Here is a 17,641-nt window from a genome sequence, read left to right on the forward strand (position 1 = left end):
CCCCAAAAGTGGAAAGACGGGTAGATAAGGCAGCCAAAAAGGCACAGAGCACGCTTGCCTTCATCAGCATCAAGTATAAAAGTTGGCAAGTTACGTTACAGCTGTCTAAAACTTTAGCTGGGCCCCATTTGGAATATTGTGTGCAGTTCTGGTCATCACACTACTAGAAATTCATGCTTTGGAGAGGGTGCACAGAAGGTTTACCTAGCGGCTGTCTGGTCTGGAGGGTTTTAGTTACGAGGAGAGGTTGGATAAACCCGGGTTGTTTTCACTGGATAGATGAAGGCTGAGGGGCAACCTGATAAGAGATCCAAAAAATTATGAGAGGCACAGATGAGGTGGATAGGCAGGGATTTTCTCCCAGGGTGGAAAAGTCAACTACAAGAAGGCACAGTTTCAAGGTAAGAGGGGGAAAGTTTAGGGGAAAAGTGTGGGAAGAATTTTTCCCACAGAGAGTGGTGGATGCCTGGAACACACTGCTTGTGGAAGTAGTGGAAGCCAGGCACATTAGCAACATTTAAGGCATATCATGATAGGCCCATGAACAGGAGACAAACAGAGGGATAGAAGCCGCGTACGCGCAATAAGTAGCAGGCCTAAATAAGCAATATGAATCCGCGCAGGCTTGGTGGGCTGGAGGGCCTGTTCCTATGCTGTATTGAATTGTATGGTATTGTATAAGTAGTTAGATGTACATTCTCAATGCTAAGGCTATAGACTAAGTGCTGGAAAATGAGATTAGAATAATTATGTGGTTGTTTGTGACCTGCACAAACACAATGGGCGAAAGGGCCTTTTTCTGTGCTGTGGATCTGTCTGAATCTATGATTGCAACAACAGCAAGCATTTGTACGGTGCCTTTATCGCAATATAATGTGTGGTACATCACGTGTCATCAGACTAAATTCGACACCAAACAACAAAATAAAATGCCAGAAGAAATGACCAAAAGCTTAGTCAAAGGGATAGGTTTTGAGAAGCCCCTTGATAGTGGGGCAGATAGGAAAGAGACAGGGAGTGGCTTAGGGCTAGAATTCTGTAGCCTAGGGCCTAACAACTGAAGGTAATGGCAGCTAATGGAGGATGGAAGAAAATCAGGTAAACATAGGCGAACTGAAGAAACACAGAGATCCCCCTAATGGGATGCAGAATATTAGACATTAAGGTGGAATAAGGCCACAGAGGGAGACAAAGACAAGCACAGTCTGACAGCTCAGTTAGCACCCAAAGTATTCAAGAGCAGTATGTGTGTGGTATCTATTCTGCAGAGTCATAGGCTCTGTGGCTGCACAATGGAGAGCTTGACATTGGCTGCTGTGTTCAATAACAGGTAGCAGTCAGACACAACACTCTTGGTCAAGCATTCCTGCTGGCACAGGGATCCCAAGGCAACTGGAGCATTCAAATGTCTAGATCATAAGACCACAAGATATAGGAGCAAAATTAGGCCATTCAGCCCATCGAGCCTACTCCGCCATTCAATTATGGCTGATATGTTTCTCAACTCCATTCTCCTGCCTGCACCCTGTGACCCTTGATCCCCTTACTAATCAAGAACCTACCTATCTTGGTCTTAAAGGCACTCAATGATTTGGCATCCACAGCCCTCTGAGGCAATGAGTTTCACAGATTCACCACCCTCTGGCTGAAGAAATTGCTCATCTCAATTCTAAAGGGTCGCCCCTTCACTCATAGGCTGTGCCATTGGGTCCTAGTGTCTCCTACTAGTGGAAAAATCTTCTCCATATCTGCTCTATCCAGGCCATTTCAGTATTCTGTAAGTTTCATCAGATCCAGGAGCTGTGATGTGACATCTTTCTGTGGCAAAAACTATCTTGCTGATGTGGGGAGGCCCCTCACCCAAAATAAATATTTCTCTCCTTTTTCCTGTATCGAATCAAAATAACAAACAGCTTCTTTTGCTCATAGATGATGACTTTTTAAAATAAAATTCATCCATGAGGGTGTAGCTGGCTAGGCCAACATTTGTTGCCGATCCCAGGCAACAGTTAAGAGTTAACCACAATGCTGTGGGTCGGGAGTTACATGTAGGTCAAATCAGGTAAGAATGTCAGCTTCTCTCCCCAAAGGATATTTGTGAACCAGATGGGTTTTTCCAACAATTGACAATAGTTTCACAGTCATCATTAGACTCTTAATTCCAGATTTTGATTGAATTTAAATTCCACCACGTACCAGGGTGGGATTTGAAATTGGGTCCCCAGAGCATTACCTGGTCCCTGGATTAACACAGCAGCAATAAAACCACCCAGCCACTGCCTGCTCTGCTCAGAAGGTGGTGGCTGGGTACATTATCTCCATGAAGATCTCAGTGAACCAGCCATTGTGAGTCAGAGCTAATATACACACATTTACTGTTGAGAAGAGTCAGCCGGCAGACCACAAAGTGGTTAGGTTACAGTGAAGGCATAGCTATGAGAGGAAGGAAATGTTCACAGCAGTTCAGTGAGATTCCCAGAAACGGCCCTCACTTCACGATTCTCAGTCCGAGGTTAGGGGAAACTGCTCTCAGTGCAGCCCTTGGCCACTGCTAATCAGCCAGAGCCAGTGGAATGTTGTCACTATGCCTGTCCCGCTGCTTCAATAAACAAACAGTCCGACTGTGGCTCCAGGCTACAACCACGCTGCCTGGGACTCAGTGTGCGCCGTCCTCACCGACTCCACCTCCCCCCAACACGATCAGAAGGTTCAAGCCCCACTCCAGTGACTTGTGCACATAAACTATGCTGTCACTCCCAAGGACCCTGTCATGTGGATAGGACAGATCTCGTGGCACTATCTGAAAAAGAGCAGGGCGCCTTGGTAACATTGATCTTGTCAGCAATGCCTAAAGCGAATGGTCAGATCAATTATTTCTTTCCTGTTTTTGGAACTGTGCTGCTTGCAAAGTGTCACCACATTTCCCTGTATAAAACAATAACTGCACAATAGGGAACAACTTCAAGATAACAAAGTGTAGAGCTGGTTGAACACAGCAGGCCAAGCAACATCTTAGGGGCAGACAACTTCACTTTGGTTCCTACCCTGAGAGAGGTTAGATTGTGCTATTAGAAAGTACTTCAGTTGAACATGGCTAATTTATCATCAATCGGGACTTTATTCCCTCCTCAAACAGCCAGTGTTTTTCGCTTCCCTTCAGACTCACACTGAAACCCGGTAGGCACCAGTTACCTCTGCCAAATGGCCATTCATTACTGGGCTCCACTTTGATGGATGCCACTGTCAAATGGTCAGCTGGTGCAACAGGTGGTAAAGAAGGCAAATGGTATGTTGGCCTTCATTGTGAGAGGTTTCGAGTACAGGAGCAGGGATGTGTTGCTGTAGTTATACACAGCCTTGGTGAGGCCACACCTAGAATATTGTGTGCAGTTTTGGCCTCCTTTTCTGAGAAAGGATGATCTTGATCTCGAGGGATTGCAACGAAGCTTTACCAAGCTGATTCCAGGGATGGCGGGTCTGACGAATGAGGAGACATTGACTGGGTTGGGATTGTTTTTGCTGGAGTTCAGATGAATGAGGGGAGATCTCATAGAGACTTATAAAATTTTAACAGGAGTGGACAGGGTAGATGCAGGGAGGATGCTCCCGATCGTGGGTGTGTCCAGAACCAGGGGTCGCAGTACAGGGATTTGGGGTAGACCATTTAGGATGGAGATGAAGAGACATTTCTTCACTCAAAGAGTGGTGACCCTGTGGAATTCATTACCACAGGAAGTAGTTGATGCCAAAACACTGAATGTATTCAAGAGGCGACTAGATATAGCACATGGGAGAGAATGGGATCAAAGGTTATGGGGAGGAAGCAGGATTAGGCTATTGAGTTGGACGATCAGCTGTAATTGTGAAGAATAGCAGGGAAGGCTCGAAGGGCCAGATGGCCTCCTCCTGCTCCTATCTTCTACGTTTCTGTGGTCATTTCCACACAGGAAGGAGATGAGCCCAATCCTTTCTTTGCCTGATGTGAATTCTTCAGACCAATATTTATTAATCCAATGGCCTTCCCAAAAACAAAACTAACTCATCAATTCACCACTTTAGTCTTTATTAATGGGAGTTTGCCATGTGCCAATTAGCTACTACATTGAGCCTGCATCAGAACAATGAATGGACAAGGTGAGCAATTCATTGACAGAAAAGCCCTTTAGGACAGCTTGCTGACATGATAGATGCTGCATAAATGCACTCTTTCTTTGCATATTCTTTCGAATGAAGTTCTCTGCAATACAATGCTGTTATCTATTGTTCACCCTGCTAAACCTGTTTGCGCACATTTCATTCGAAGTCTGAAACACCAGTGAAAGGCTGGGTGACAGTGAATTCTTAGGCTGCACTTTGTGTGAATTGTCACATTGTGTTGAGGCTGAGATAAGCTAATGGTGCAGTCATTTTAACATTTTAGTTATTCAATCTCCAGTTTGTGTATGGGAGATGGTACTGCGCTGGTTATGCTAAAGGACCAGAAAACTAAAGATTTTTAGCCACATACACATCACTATTGCTTATGGTCTCTGCTATTAACATACAACACACTGAATGTAGAGGACAAATATGAAAATAGTGTTCACAACTAGAATTGCTAGAAGAACATGTCCATCAATTCTTGAAAAGAAAATGAATGACAGATTTGGGATTTTGGGAAGAGATTCATAGAAACATGGAAAATAGGGGCAAGAGTAGGCAATTTGGCCCAGTAACCCAACACCCACTGTCCATAATCATGGCAGATCCTCCATCTCAGTGCCATACTGCAGCTCATTTGCCAAATCTCTTGATGCTGTTAATGTCTAGATATCCAACATTTTTTCTTTCAAATGAGCAAGTTAAAAATAAACTTTAATCGAAAAGAGGAATTTCAAACAGTTCAACTCATTCTACTCAGAGATAATGGGAACTGCAGATGCTGGAGAATCCGAGATAACAAAGTATGGAGCTGGATGAACACAGCAGGCCAAGCAGCATCTTAGGAGCAAAAAAGCTGACATTTCGGGCCTAGACCCTTCATCAGAAAAACTTGTTCTACTGTTGTGTGAAGTCTATACAAACCCATTGATTAGATTGCAGCCTGTAACTCTTATAAATCATTTCCTCTTTTGGTGATTTGATCGTGAAATGAACTTCGATTTGTTTGTTCCTGGGTTTACTTTGATCATTTTGTGTTTTTTTGGGAGTGATCTTGGACTGATTGATGTGACGGTGAGTCAGAGTGAAGACCAGGGTTACCTCAGGGCAGCAGTCGGGGCAAAACACAATTGACTTTCAAGGATGTGGGCTGGATGGGAATTGAACAGAATTCCCATCTGAAATTGCACAACATTGTGGGCTGAAGGGCCTGTTCTGTGCTGTACTGTTCTATGTTCTGGAAAGTGCATCCGTACAAAATTGGAGCATGATAGTAGTTCTTCCCAGGGGTGAGCAGTTGCTCTATGTTCACAGGCTACCCAAGACATATAGAGACTAGTTAGTTGGGTGAGGAAGAAGCAGGCTACTGGTATCTGTGTAAACATAGCATCTGCAGCAATCAATTGGCTCCTGATGAGGCTGTGTCAGGCTCAGGTCAGACAGCATTGGAATATGGTGAGCAGTTTTGTACCCTGTATCTAAGGAAGGATGTCTGGCATTGGAGGGGGTCCAGAGGAGGATTACAAGAATGACCCAAGGGATGAAGGACTTATCATATGAGGTGCGGTTGAGGACTCTGGGTCTGTATTCTGTGGAGTCTTGAAAGATGAGGGGGAATCTCATAGAAACGTACGGAATACTGACAGGCCTGGGTAGAATGGACATGGGAGAGATGCTTCCACAAGTTGGAGAAATTGCGGCCTGAGGGCACAGTCTCAGAATGAAGGGACAACCCCTTAGAACTGATATGAGGAGGAATTTCTTCAGCCAGAGGGTGGTGAATCTGTGGAGCTCACTGCCACAGAAGGCTGTGGAGGTCACATCATTGAGTGTACTTAACACAGGCAGGTTCTAAATTAGTAAGGGGGTCAAAGGTTATGGGAAAAAGGCAAGAGAACAGGGTTGAGAAACATATCAGCCACAATTGAATAGTGGAGGAGACATGATGGGCCAAATGGCCTAATTCTGCTCCTATATCTTATGGTCTTTTGGACTTGGGAAACCTCTGATAATATCACTGCAGAGCTAGAGATGAGGAAGGACTGTAAGCCTCACACAGGTCTGTAATCTGATTTCCTCTCTGTGCTTTGCTCAGTCCCTGATGAATTGAAGAAGATTATAAGCTCCCATCTGAGCCTCTGCAGGAATAGCCCACATCCTTCACAACATTAGATGAATCATGTCAGTGGTCCTCGGGGATAAATCAATGACAATCGCTGTTGGAAATACATCAGTTCCATGGGGGGATGAACCCCGCGGAGCTGTGAAACACCACTGTAGGCCAACACAAAATTACAAGAATGAAAGTTTCTCCCTTTCTCTCACACACATTCGCTCCGTTCACGATTTGGATCTCGCATATACCAATAATGATATGGTTGCCATTGTTAGGCACATGGCCAGGTCTCTACAAACATCATCCACAGGCAGCCCAAACATAAACAAAACAAACTAGCTGGGTCCGGCTTTTAGTTGGACTTGTATAATCTCAACATCTGGGACCACACATCTGAGCAAACTCACTGGGAGAGAGCTGCAAACAATTAATCCTATCATCAGGCAATTGGTCCCAGAACAAACAACATTCACATAGAGATTCTCACTTTTGACTGAATCCTCAGAGTTTTACTGCAATACGGTGTTGTTAAGTCCAGTTGCCCTTGAATTTTGACTATAAGAGCCTTGTGCTAATTGCTGCCCAAATATCTCAATGTTGCACTTTAGCTCCTGAAGGAATTGAAAATGCCAGTTTCTCCGTAAATTAAGCCATTTCACTAGACATTGTGAAATGGCTGTAATGGTTATAAACAGAGACATGCAATGACTATGATTGGTGACACACTGACATTGTCAATTGTTCTTTCTCTGAAATAACCATTTAGTGACCTCCCTCAATGGCCCAGTGGGTAACCTATAACCTTTCACAGTACAAGAGGTCTGTTTCATTTGTGCTTCTGGTTTGCTGGTTTGACCTGCTTGAATTCTGTTAGTCTGGTGCTTTGTAAAGGGTTGTCTCAGCAGTTTTTCTTCATTGATGGAGAGGGAGCCTAAAATACAACATAGGACCTGAATGAACAGCATGAGAGGCATGCAGATTAAGGGGGAAATGGACTTATAAAGTATGTGTGGTCTGCAGGGGTCTACTTTATTCACCCAAACCAATCCACGACATCAAAAGTCTTAGGCACTGCTGAGTAAGAGATGAGGGAAATTATACATCTTGCTCCACAGTAGGTAAGTGAAAGCTGGTCTAGAGCATGAAACACCATCATTTTCTGGGCTAAAGGTATTTGTTTCTATGCTGAAAATGCTTTCCTAAGGATCACTGAATCGCTGCAGGGTGGCAAGCGGCCATTCGGCCCATCAGGTCTGCACTGACTCCGCAAAGAACACCTCACCCTGATCTAGCCCCCAACCCTAATCCCATAACCACACATTTCCCATGGCTAATCCACCTAAGTGCACATTCTTGGAGGGGGGGAGGCAATGGCCTCGTGGTATTATTACTGGACTATAATCTAGAGACCCGGATAGCGTTCTGAGGACTCGGGTTCAAATCCCACCACGGCAGATGGTGGAATTTGCATTCAGTTAAAAAAATCTGGAATTAAGAATCTAACGATGACCACGAATCCATTGTCGATTGTCAGAAAAACCCATCTGGTTCACTAATGTCCTTCAGGGAAGGAAGCTGCCATCCTTACTTGGACTGGCCTACATGTGACTCCAGACCCACACCAATGTGGTTGACTCTTAACTGCCCTCTGGGCAATTAGGGATGGGAGATAAATGCTGCTTGGTCAGTGATGCTCTCATCCCGTGAGTGAATAAAGAAGAAAAAACTGAGGCAATTTAGCCTGGCCAGTCCACCTATCCTGCACATTGGTGGACTGTGGGAGAAAACTGGAGCAGCCGGAGGAAACACACACAGACACAGGGAGAACGTGCAAACTCTATACAGTCACCCAAGGTTGAAGTCAAACACCAGGTCTCTGGCACTGTGAGACAGCAGTGCTAACCACTGAGCCACCATGCCGCACTTTTATTTACTCTTTCATGGGACGTAGGTGTCAGTGCAAGGCCAGCATTTGTTGCCCATCCCTAACTGTCCCATGAACTGCTGCAGTATTGCCTGCTTTTTCTGCAGTACAATATATCCACAATACAGTTAAGGAGGGAGATCCAGGACTTTGACTCAGTGACAGTGAAAGAATCGTGATAAAAGTTCCAGGTCAGTTTAGTGTGGAGCTTGCAGGGAACCTGGAGGTGGTGGTCTTCCACTGCGTGTACTGTCCTTGTCCTTCGAGAGAAATGGTAGTGGTCACATGCTTGGAAGGTGCCTCTGTTGGAAGCTTGGTGAGTTGCTACAGCACATCTTGTAGATATACACACTGCTGCCAATGCAGAGCAGTGGTGGATGCAGGATGTGGAGGAGATAGTGGATGGAATGGTGATCAACTGCTTTATTCGGGATGGATTGCAAGCAGAGGCTTGTAGACATTGGACAGGTGCTGGGGAATGAGCCAGCATGTTACTCAGCCTCTGACTTGCTCTTCCAGCCACGATAATTGTGTGGCTGCTCCTATTCAGTCGTAGCTGAACAGAACCCCCAGAATATGGATAATGGGGAATTCAATGATGGTGATACCATCTGACTGCTGAGGAACAATGGTTCGATTCTCTCTCGTTGGAAGTGGTCCTTGCCTGGCACTTATTTGGCTTAAATGCCAATTGCCATTTGTCAGCCCAAGCCTGAACGTCATCCAGGTCTTGCCACTTTTGGACATGGACTGCTTCAGTATGTGAGGAGTCCTCAGCCAACATCCCCGCTCTGACCTTATGCTGAAAGGAGGTCTATGGAGCAGCTGAAGGTGGTTAGACCTAAAAAGGTATCTTGAGCGTCTAAGACTGACCCACCCATTGTTGGTGCACTTGAGATATTAGGCGATAATTTTGAGGTGCCCCAGCTATTGGGACACATACAGAATCAGATGGAACACTGTTTTCACATCCTGCCAATATCACTCTTATTGATTTGAATGGGAAGTAACTTTGTACAGAATAAGAACCTTGCTTGGCACACAGCCTCTTGTGAAAGATGCTAATTCTACCACAGTGCTACAACAACCTGCAGCAAACTCCCAGGCCTTTGGTTTAAACACGAGTCATACAGTTTGCATGTAACCTCAGGGACAAATAATGTGTGTCCTAGCTGGGGATTAAAACCGCCAAAGCTGCCAGAATTAATAGTAGTTAATTGGGATCTAATGTGATTCCTTCAGGGTCTGGACATGCCGCTGGTCAGTGCTCCCTCACAAATGGCTAAATCCTGTGCTCAGAGTAGGAGCTCCTGGAATGCTGAGTGCCAGCCCTCACCAGTCACAGCTCACAGAATCCCTACAGTGTGGAATCAGGCCCTTCGGCCCAACAAGTCCATACATACCCTTAGAGCACCCACCCAAACCCATGCCCCTATAACCCGCCTAACATACAAATCCCTGAACACTGTGGGAAATTTAGCACGATGAATCCACCTAACCTGCACTTCTTTGGCCTGTGGGAGGAAACCAGAGCACCCAGAGGATTAATGTGTGGTGATGACGAAACTAGATGCCATGCACCCGGCACACAATGCAATGTTCTAACCACTCATCTGTAGACCAGGGCGATCTGCATCGCTACTCCTCACAAAGGACACCACAGCTGAGTTGTACTCGCTGACCAACCCACTGTAACCCATGTGGGGCTGAAGGGAGGAATAACATGTGAAGTGAGCAACAGGGAAAGAGAACACGAGACGAAAATACAAATGAACAAACCCCAAACCAAAGTGGCAGATATTAGTTGCCACATAAGCTGTGTATAGGGAAGCATGTATAATTCAGCATGCAAAAGCTGTGAAGCAGCTAAACCTCAGGCTATATCTGTCCCCTGTAGGTATCTGGGTTGCGTGATATATCAGCCTGGTTCAGATCGGTTCAAAGTTCATTTTTCCTTGAGCTACTTCTATGCAACAGCTGTTAAACAGCAAGTGCTGAGAATAACAGCAGTGCCTCCACAATCCGACCTGTTAATGAGCTTTCACTGTGCCCGCTCACATGACTGTCATGAAAGAAACGGCATTTCTGTTCAGCAGCAAGTGGCTAAAGATCACGTACTTGTGGTTTTGTGGTCCCAACTCCCCACATCCACTGTTGGCCGAGGCGAGTGTGTTGAGATGGCGCCTGGGCTGACTTGCTTAATCCCCTCTGAAGGCTCCCCTCTCCCCAGAGGAGAGCTCCACGTGCCCTGCTTCTTGTTCAGACTGGAAAGGTGAGGCGGCAAAGACGTGTCCTGTGTGAAGGGAGAGGAGGAAGATTTTAGTCCATTTGCAATTCGAGGCGAAGGGTGCTGTCTCCCTCACTGCTCCCCCCTCCATTTTTGCATCAAAGTACAGACAAGTTGTAATTTCAAGGCTGTCTACGGCATATATAGCTATTGCCCACTGTCCAAAAACCATACTCCTTTGTTCATTAGACGTTTGTGTCCCTTGCCCCCTCTCCCGAAAGCAGCTGTTCACTTTCTACTGGGGTAAGTCATGTACTGGCACCCCAGTGATTACAGTGCACGAGCCTTGACAGAATACATTAGAGTCCAGTGTTATCTCTAACCTGATGCCAAGCACACACACTTACTTCTGGGAGACATTGCTGGATACTTGGCTTGGTTTCCTTTCTCTAACCAAGTGGAGACCCTGCCTAAATATTGTGGCAATTCAGATCTGATAATACAACATTGATCCAAGTTTGTATGCAGGACTTTCTCGTTTATATAGGTCAAACACGTCTCCCATCTTTGTTTTCTCAGTGGATGCTACATCTCAACAGGAGGCCCACTGCCCATTAGAAAGTCCTCTGGGAGTGTGTCAACTTTACTCACTCACATGGGGTGTCTGCTCAATATAGGCCTGGGTTAGACAGCCCATGGGTTTTTTACTCCACCTAGTGGTTCAACTGAGAACCAAACTAACTCAGCCCAAGAGACAGAAAGCTCCCCTGCTGCCCTCCAACCCATAGGCTCAACACCTTGTTGTTACAAATGGCCTTGTCTACTCATTCAAATCATAAAAGAGCTCAGCAAAATCTCTTAAGGAGACAACTGTGCTGTGGCTCTGGAGACTGTGTGGCAAAGTGAATCACTCAATGAAGGATGCAGGGCAATTACAAGTGAGCCATCCAATGCATATTTGAGGAGTGAGAGGTTCTGCACCAGACAGACCAGGGTGATTGTGACAGTGGTTTCAATAAGGAGACCCTAGTAAATCACAAGCTCAGCTCTGTTTTCTGCACACCATGTTCGGGATTGCTATGTGGACTTAGAAAACACAGGCAGGACCCTGCAACTGGATTACAAATGCATCACAGCAGTAAAACGCTGTTGTCATCTCATGATCTCTCTTCCTAATGGGAAATGCATGGCATTACAACTTAAAATTGATTGACAATGGGTTTTTTGAGGTTCACGTTGGAACAGGAAGCATCATAACACTGGGAATGAAGAGCTTTACCCTGCAAGTGACAAGTGGGAATGCATATTCTGAAAGGCATCTCATCTACCCTTTCTAAAAACATGTGGGACAACTGGCAGATGATCATGAAGCAAAAAGAAAGCAAAAGATGCAGTCAGTTGACAGCCTCGCACATTCAACCAAAAGTCTTAACACTGCCTATGGCCACAGCACATGCTTTATTGTAAATTAAGTACTTCTGAAGCTGTTGACTGTTACAATGTGAGAAACACAGCAGCCAATTTCCTCACAGCAAGATCCCCCCTCAAATCAAAGTGAAAATGCATACATAATCAGTTATATTCATGCTGATTGTGGATAAATATTCATCAGGATGCCAATGGTAATATCCTCGGCAGCAGTTGGCATCTCTGCTGCCCCGCACCCAGTGAAGGCCAGGCTTCAATGGCCATTGCAAAACAAGTGTGACCATCATGGTCTTTTGGTTGGCATGGGTTACAGAAAAGACAAGTCATTAGTTGACCACCCTCAGGTAAACCCCTCTTTCCACAATCCCACTAGAAGCAATGACATTCGATGAGTGGGATGTCTCCAAAATGGCAGACAGTGTTACGGTTCATCAGGAACCATGTCCATATTGTTTGCCAGTAGGAGTGATCTTCCTCTGGTTTCTGTGAATGCCAATCTAAGGGGCACAATGAATGATCACAGCTCATCTTCAGTACCAGCCTGAAGCACGTAGTTCCCTCTCCTTTCTTAAGACAATAAATAACTAAATAAATAGAATTAGTAGGAATAATGAAACGGGTCATTCAGCCTCTCAAACCTGTTCTCTATAGAGTAATAGAGACATACAACATTGCAATAGACCCCGCAGTCCAAACTGTGCATGCCGACCAGATATTCTAAATAAATCTAGTCCCATTTGCCAGCATTTGACCCATATCCCTCTAAACCCTTCCTGTTCATATACCCATCCAGCTGCCTTTTAAATGTTGTTATTGTACCAGCCTCCACCACTACCTCTGGCAGCTCATTCCATACATGCACCACCCTCTGCATGAAAATGTTGCTCCTTAGGTCCCTTTTAAATCTGTCCCCTCTCGCCTTAAACCTATGCCCTCTAGTTTTGGGCTCTCCTACCCTGGGAAAAGACCTTGTCTATTTACCCTATCCATGACCCTCATGATTTTATAAAACTGTGCAAGGTCACAGCTCAGCCTCCAGAGCTCCAGGGAAAATATCCCCAGCCTATTCCAGCCTCTCCCTACTGGCTGAAACCCTCCAGCCCTGGCAACATCCTTGTAAATCTTTTCTGAATGCTTTCAAGTTTTGCAACATCCTTCCTACAGCAGGGAGACCAGAACTGCACACAGTATTCCAAAATAGCCTGACCAATGTCCTGTACAGCTGCAACATGACCCCCCAACTCATGTACATGATGCACTGACCAATGAAGGCAAACAGCCAAATGCCTTCTTCACTATTCTGTCTACTTGCAACTCCACTTTCAAGGAACTATGAACCTGCACTCCAGGGTTTCTTTTTTCAGCAGTGCTCCCCAGGACCTTACCAATAAGTGTATACATCCTGCCCTGATTTGCCGTTCCAAAATGCAGCACCTCACATTTATCTACAATTAGATCATATATGATCTGTTGCTTCACTCCAATTACCTACCCTGACTCAATAATCCAGATCTAATAAAAATCTATTAATCACAGTCACAATATTTTCAACTGGCTCCCCGATGAAACGGAGAGTTCCAGATTTCCATTATACTTTGAGTTAAGTGCTTTCGAACATCACTCAGGCTCTAATTTGAAAGTTATGTACTTTTATTTTGATGCATTCTGCCAGAGTCTCCCTGTCAAATCCTTTAATCATCTTAAGCATCTCAGTAAGATCGCTCCTTAATCTTCAACACTCAAGGGAATATAAACCATATCAAGACAACATGTCCAGATAATTGAATTCACATAAGCCCAGTGCCATTCTGGTGTGTCAGTATAGCAACCCAATCAGACATGTTTCCTAATGTTAAGGGCTTTTGCAGCACAGTGATAATGTCCTTACCTCTGAGTCAGGAGGACTGGACATGTAATAACATCCACAAACAGGCTGATTAGAGAATTGATCTTTCTGCGGTGCAGCATCATGAATTGAGCATTCCAGTTAGAGTCTAAGTGGCAGATGTGGTGTAAAGGGGATAAAATAATTGAACAACTGACATGAAATCTCATGAGTAGCCAAGTGCCTGCAGCAAATAATAGCAAAAAGTCATTAAAAAGTGATTTAATGATTGCTGATTCAATGTAATTAGCTGTGCCCTTTTGATCAGCTAGTCCATTCACTTCTCACTGCACAGGGGATCATGTCAGGATGAATTTTGGAAACTAGTCTACAGCGTGCACCCAACAAAGCCATTTTAACACCAAGTGCTTGTATCAAGTGATGATGAGTTCAGTTTCCACTCTCCTGACTTCAGCCAGGCTGAAACTCTGGTGCAATATACTGAGGAAGTGCAGCATTGCCAGGGTGCCCCAGTTCTCACTGTTATGCTCACATTGCTGCCCTAGGTTTGGTGCAATGTTCCAGTAATGTTTAACACCAGGTGGAGGACCAACATCTCATTTTTCACTCAGGCGTTTTACAACCTTCTGAGTTCAACATCATCAAACTCCCCACTGTGAAGCCTCTTCTAAAGATTCTTAACCTGAAGAAGTTACCCTCCTCCCTCTGGACAAACCTCAGGGGATCTCCCCTCTCCACCTATCTTCTCCTCTATCCATCTTCGATCTACCTCCCCCTCTCTCCCTATTTATTTCAGAATCCTCTTCCCCTCCACCTGGTGTTAAACATTACTGGAACATTGCATCAAACCTAGGGCAGCAATGTGAGCATGACAGTGAGAATTGGGGCACCCTGGCAATGCTGCACTTCCTCAGTATATTGCACCAGAGTTTCAGCCTGGCTGAAGTCAGGAGAGTGGAAACTGAACTCACCATCACTTGATACAAGCACTTGGTGTTAAAATGGCTTTGTTGGGTGCACGCTGTAGACTAGTTTCCAAAATTCATCCTGACATGATCCCCTGTGCATGATCCCCTTTCCGACGAAGGGTCTAGGCCTGAAACATCGGCTTTCCTGCTCCCATGCTGCTTGGCCTGCTGTGTTCATCCAGCTCCATACCTTGTTAACATCAAACATGAACTCTGTCCTCCATTAAAAGCCATTTCTCCTCCGTGCCCGTATCCTGTTTTAGTGTTTTTGCTTTCAGACTCTTGACTCTCATCCTGCTATTTACACCTACCTTGGATCCATAGTTTTTTCTCTAAAACCATCACCAATCCCTTTTGTCTTTTGTTCTAAGACACCTTAGATCTCTAATCTCCCCTGTCCTCTAACCTTTCCCTGTCTTTCTTTTAAATTCCAGTTCTCCAACCCACCTTTTTTAAAATATAATCCACAACGCTTCTAACTGTCTTCAATGAAAAGAAGTAAAATTGGGCTCAAAACATTAATGCGGTCTCTCGCTTGTTGTCCATGGATGCTGTCAGTCATACTGACTTTCTCTGATAGTAGGAACTGCAGATGCTGGAGAATCTGAGATAACAAGATGTAGAGCTGTCTAGTCCTTTCCGTTTTTATTCTTCATCTGTCTTCTGCATTGGATGTAAAAAGTCCAATGATACTGTGTAAAGGAGGAGGTTTCTCCTCAGTGTCCAAATAAACCGATTTCCCTCAACTAACATCAAAAGGAAGAAAAAAAATGCGATCTCACTGCTATTTATGGGAGTTTGCTGAGCTTATAATGGCAACCAGATTTCCTACAACAGTTACTACACTTCAGTAGTACTTCAGTGGCTGTAAGTTGCTTTGGGACATCCCAAAGTTGTACCTATTGCAAATGTAATTGCAATTGCTAGGGACTGTTCCTACATTTCACGTCTCCAGTGACCCCCATCCCCACCCGAAATGTGGGAGAATTCAGGCATGGCACAACTCCTGCATCTTCTGAGATAGTAGGAACTGCCCATGCTGGAGAATCTGAGATAACAAGGTGTAGAGCTGGATGAACACAGCAGGCCAAGTACCATCAGAGGAGCAGGAAAGCTGACATTTCAGGTCTAGACCCTTATTCAGAAAATCTTCTGAAATTTTCTGAAGAAGGGTCTAGACCCGAAAGGTCAGCTTTCCTGCTCCTCCAATGCTGCTTAGCCCGCTGTGTTCATCCAGCTCTACACCTTCCTGCATCTTCTGTATAGTTTGCACCCACCTTCACAAGCACTAAAGTGCAAAGTGAAATTATTCTTTCAAAGTGACTAGACTACTTAATATTTCATTTTAAAAAAGACTTGCATTTTCGTTTCTTTTCCATAACCTCAGGAAAGGCATTCATAGTCAATGGAGGGCATTTTGCAAATTTACTCACATTTATAATGCAGAATTGGTGAGTGCATTACAAACTCCCACAGAAGGGAATGTGATAATAATCCTATCTTTTTCATTAATGATGCTGGTTGTAGGGTAAGTTTAGGCCAGTACACTGGAGAAATTTGTTCTTCTTTAAAAGAGTACATGGAATCTACAGATGGTCCTCTGTAAAACATTGTATCAGAAATATGTCAGTTCCTAACAATGTGCTGGAGTAACAGCTGAGATTTTCTACTCAAGCCTCTGGACTGGGACCTGAACCGATACCATCCACATTCACGAGGTGAAAAGGCTATCAGTTGAGCTCCAGCTGACAGCATCGTTAAGACAGATCTGAACTGTGGTTGAAATTTTCCAAAGCCTTTCACATTCTTCTCTAACGCACCGTGTTTCCTGGGCCAGTACAGAGCTGAGACCTGATGCCCAGTCATAATAAAGAATGAGGTTGAGCCATTCAAATCTCCAAGCATTCTCTGGCATTCCCACTTGCCAATCAGTAATTGTGATGCACACAGCAATTATAATTTTGATTAATTAATTCAAATCCTCATCTCCTCTGGCGGTAAGCTGCATACAGAGAAAAGCAGCAAAGCTATTGCCTCCAGGGCATTGGGTCCAATTTCTTGTAAGTTTCATAATTGAGGAAGGCTGGTACCACAGGATACACCCCCACCCCACAGCAAAGTTGTCACTACTGTTGCTTCCACAAGGTTGGGATTATCTTTGGATTTGAGCATCACAGTTTCCCCATAGGAAACTGCGGGTACTATGTCAGCAATGAAATGCCTTTGGTTTTTTTAGGTTCCCAGCAACCATTTCTGGGAAAGAAAACTGGACATAAATGGCCTTCTTCTGTGCTGATAGCCCACAGTTAGAAATATCTCCTTCAGCATAAAACAGAGAACGTAATAAATGGGACCATTCACAAAACCATGGCCTTGAAAGGTAAGATATCTGACAGACTGATGATTCATGGAGTAAGACCAACATGTTTCCTGAAAGAATTTTGTCGTCCTGAAGTATTCGCCTCAGTGACTCATTGAGTGACTGACACCTGTTTTTTGGCTCAGTTTTGGATTGTTGAATTAATTTTGTCAACGCCTCAAACTCCAAACAATCCATCTTCAATCCTCACCATCTCTATCCTCGTCCTTTATCCAATGGCACTGCTTGGAGCTTGGCTACTCCTCATGAGCAGGGTCAGGAGACAGCGGAAGTGGTGTGCAGGTTACCCTGGGTCATCCTGTAATGCTTCACAGATCAATTAAGATGGGGGAGGAATGGAAGGGGAGACTTAGGTGCCTGCAGCAACAAAAAATAAGGTCTAATCTTCCCCCAGTCAGCAATGCAGTTCAGTCACTCAATTTGTGGGAAGGGTTAACTGCCCACTGCAGCACTGGAACAGTATGACAGGAAACATTTGGTCTGCAGTAAAGAAAGAGATAAACACATCCTCTAGGCCTTCACCCGTGCTACCACAATCTGGTTTTGTGTGTGAAAGCAGTAATGATATTCTCTTCGGTTACTGCAGAGAATTCCCACTCTCCTCTCCAACCG

The 17,641-nt window shown here is 44.7% G+C and overlaps 1 protein-coding gene across 3 annotated transcripts in view; it reads right to left on the reverse strand.

The window, feature by feature from the left end:
- Positions 1-17,641, reverse strand: part of gse1b (Gse1 coiled-coil protein b) — a 760,234-nt gene that overhangs the window by 303,976 nt on the left and 438,617 nt on the right. For all 3 annotated transcript variants that reach the window (XM_048546473.2, XM_048546474.2, XM_048546472.2), the window contains exon 2: positions 10,299-10,473. In XM_048546473.2, the coding sequence (XP_048402430.2) occupies positions 10,299-10,473 (175 nt within the window). The remainder of the gene's footprint in view (positions 1-10,298; positions 10,474-17,641) is intronic.

The sequence above is a fragment of the Stegostoma tigrinum genome, chromosome 16, assembly GCF_030684315.1.
Source record: "Stegostoma tigrinum isolate sSteTig4 chromosome 16, sSteTig4.hap1, whole genome shotgun sequence".
In the NCBI taxonomy this organism is placed as follows: domain Eukaryota; kingdom Metazoa; phylum Chordata; class Chondrichthyes; order Orectolobiformes; family Stegostomatidae; genus Stegostoma; species Stegostoma tigrinum.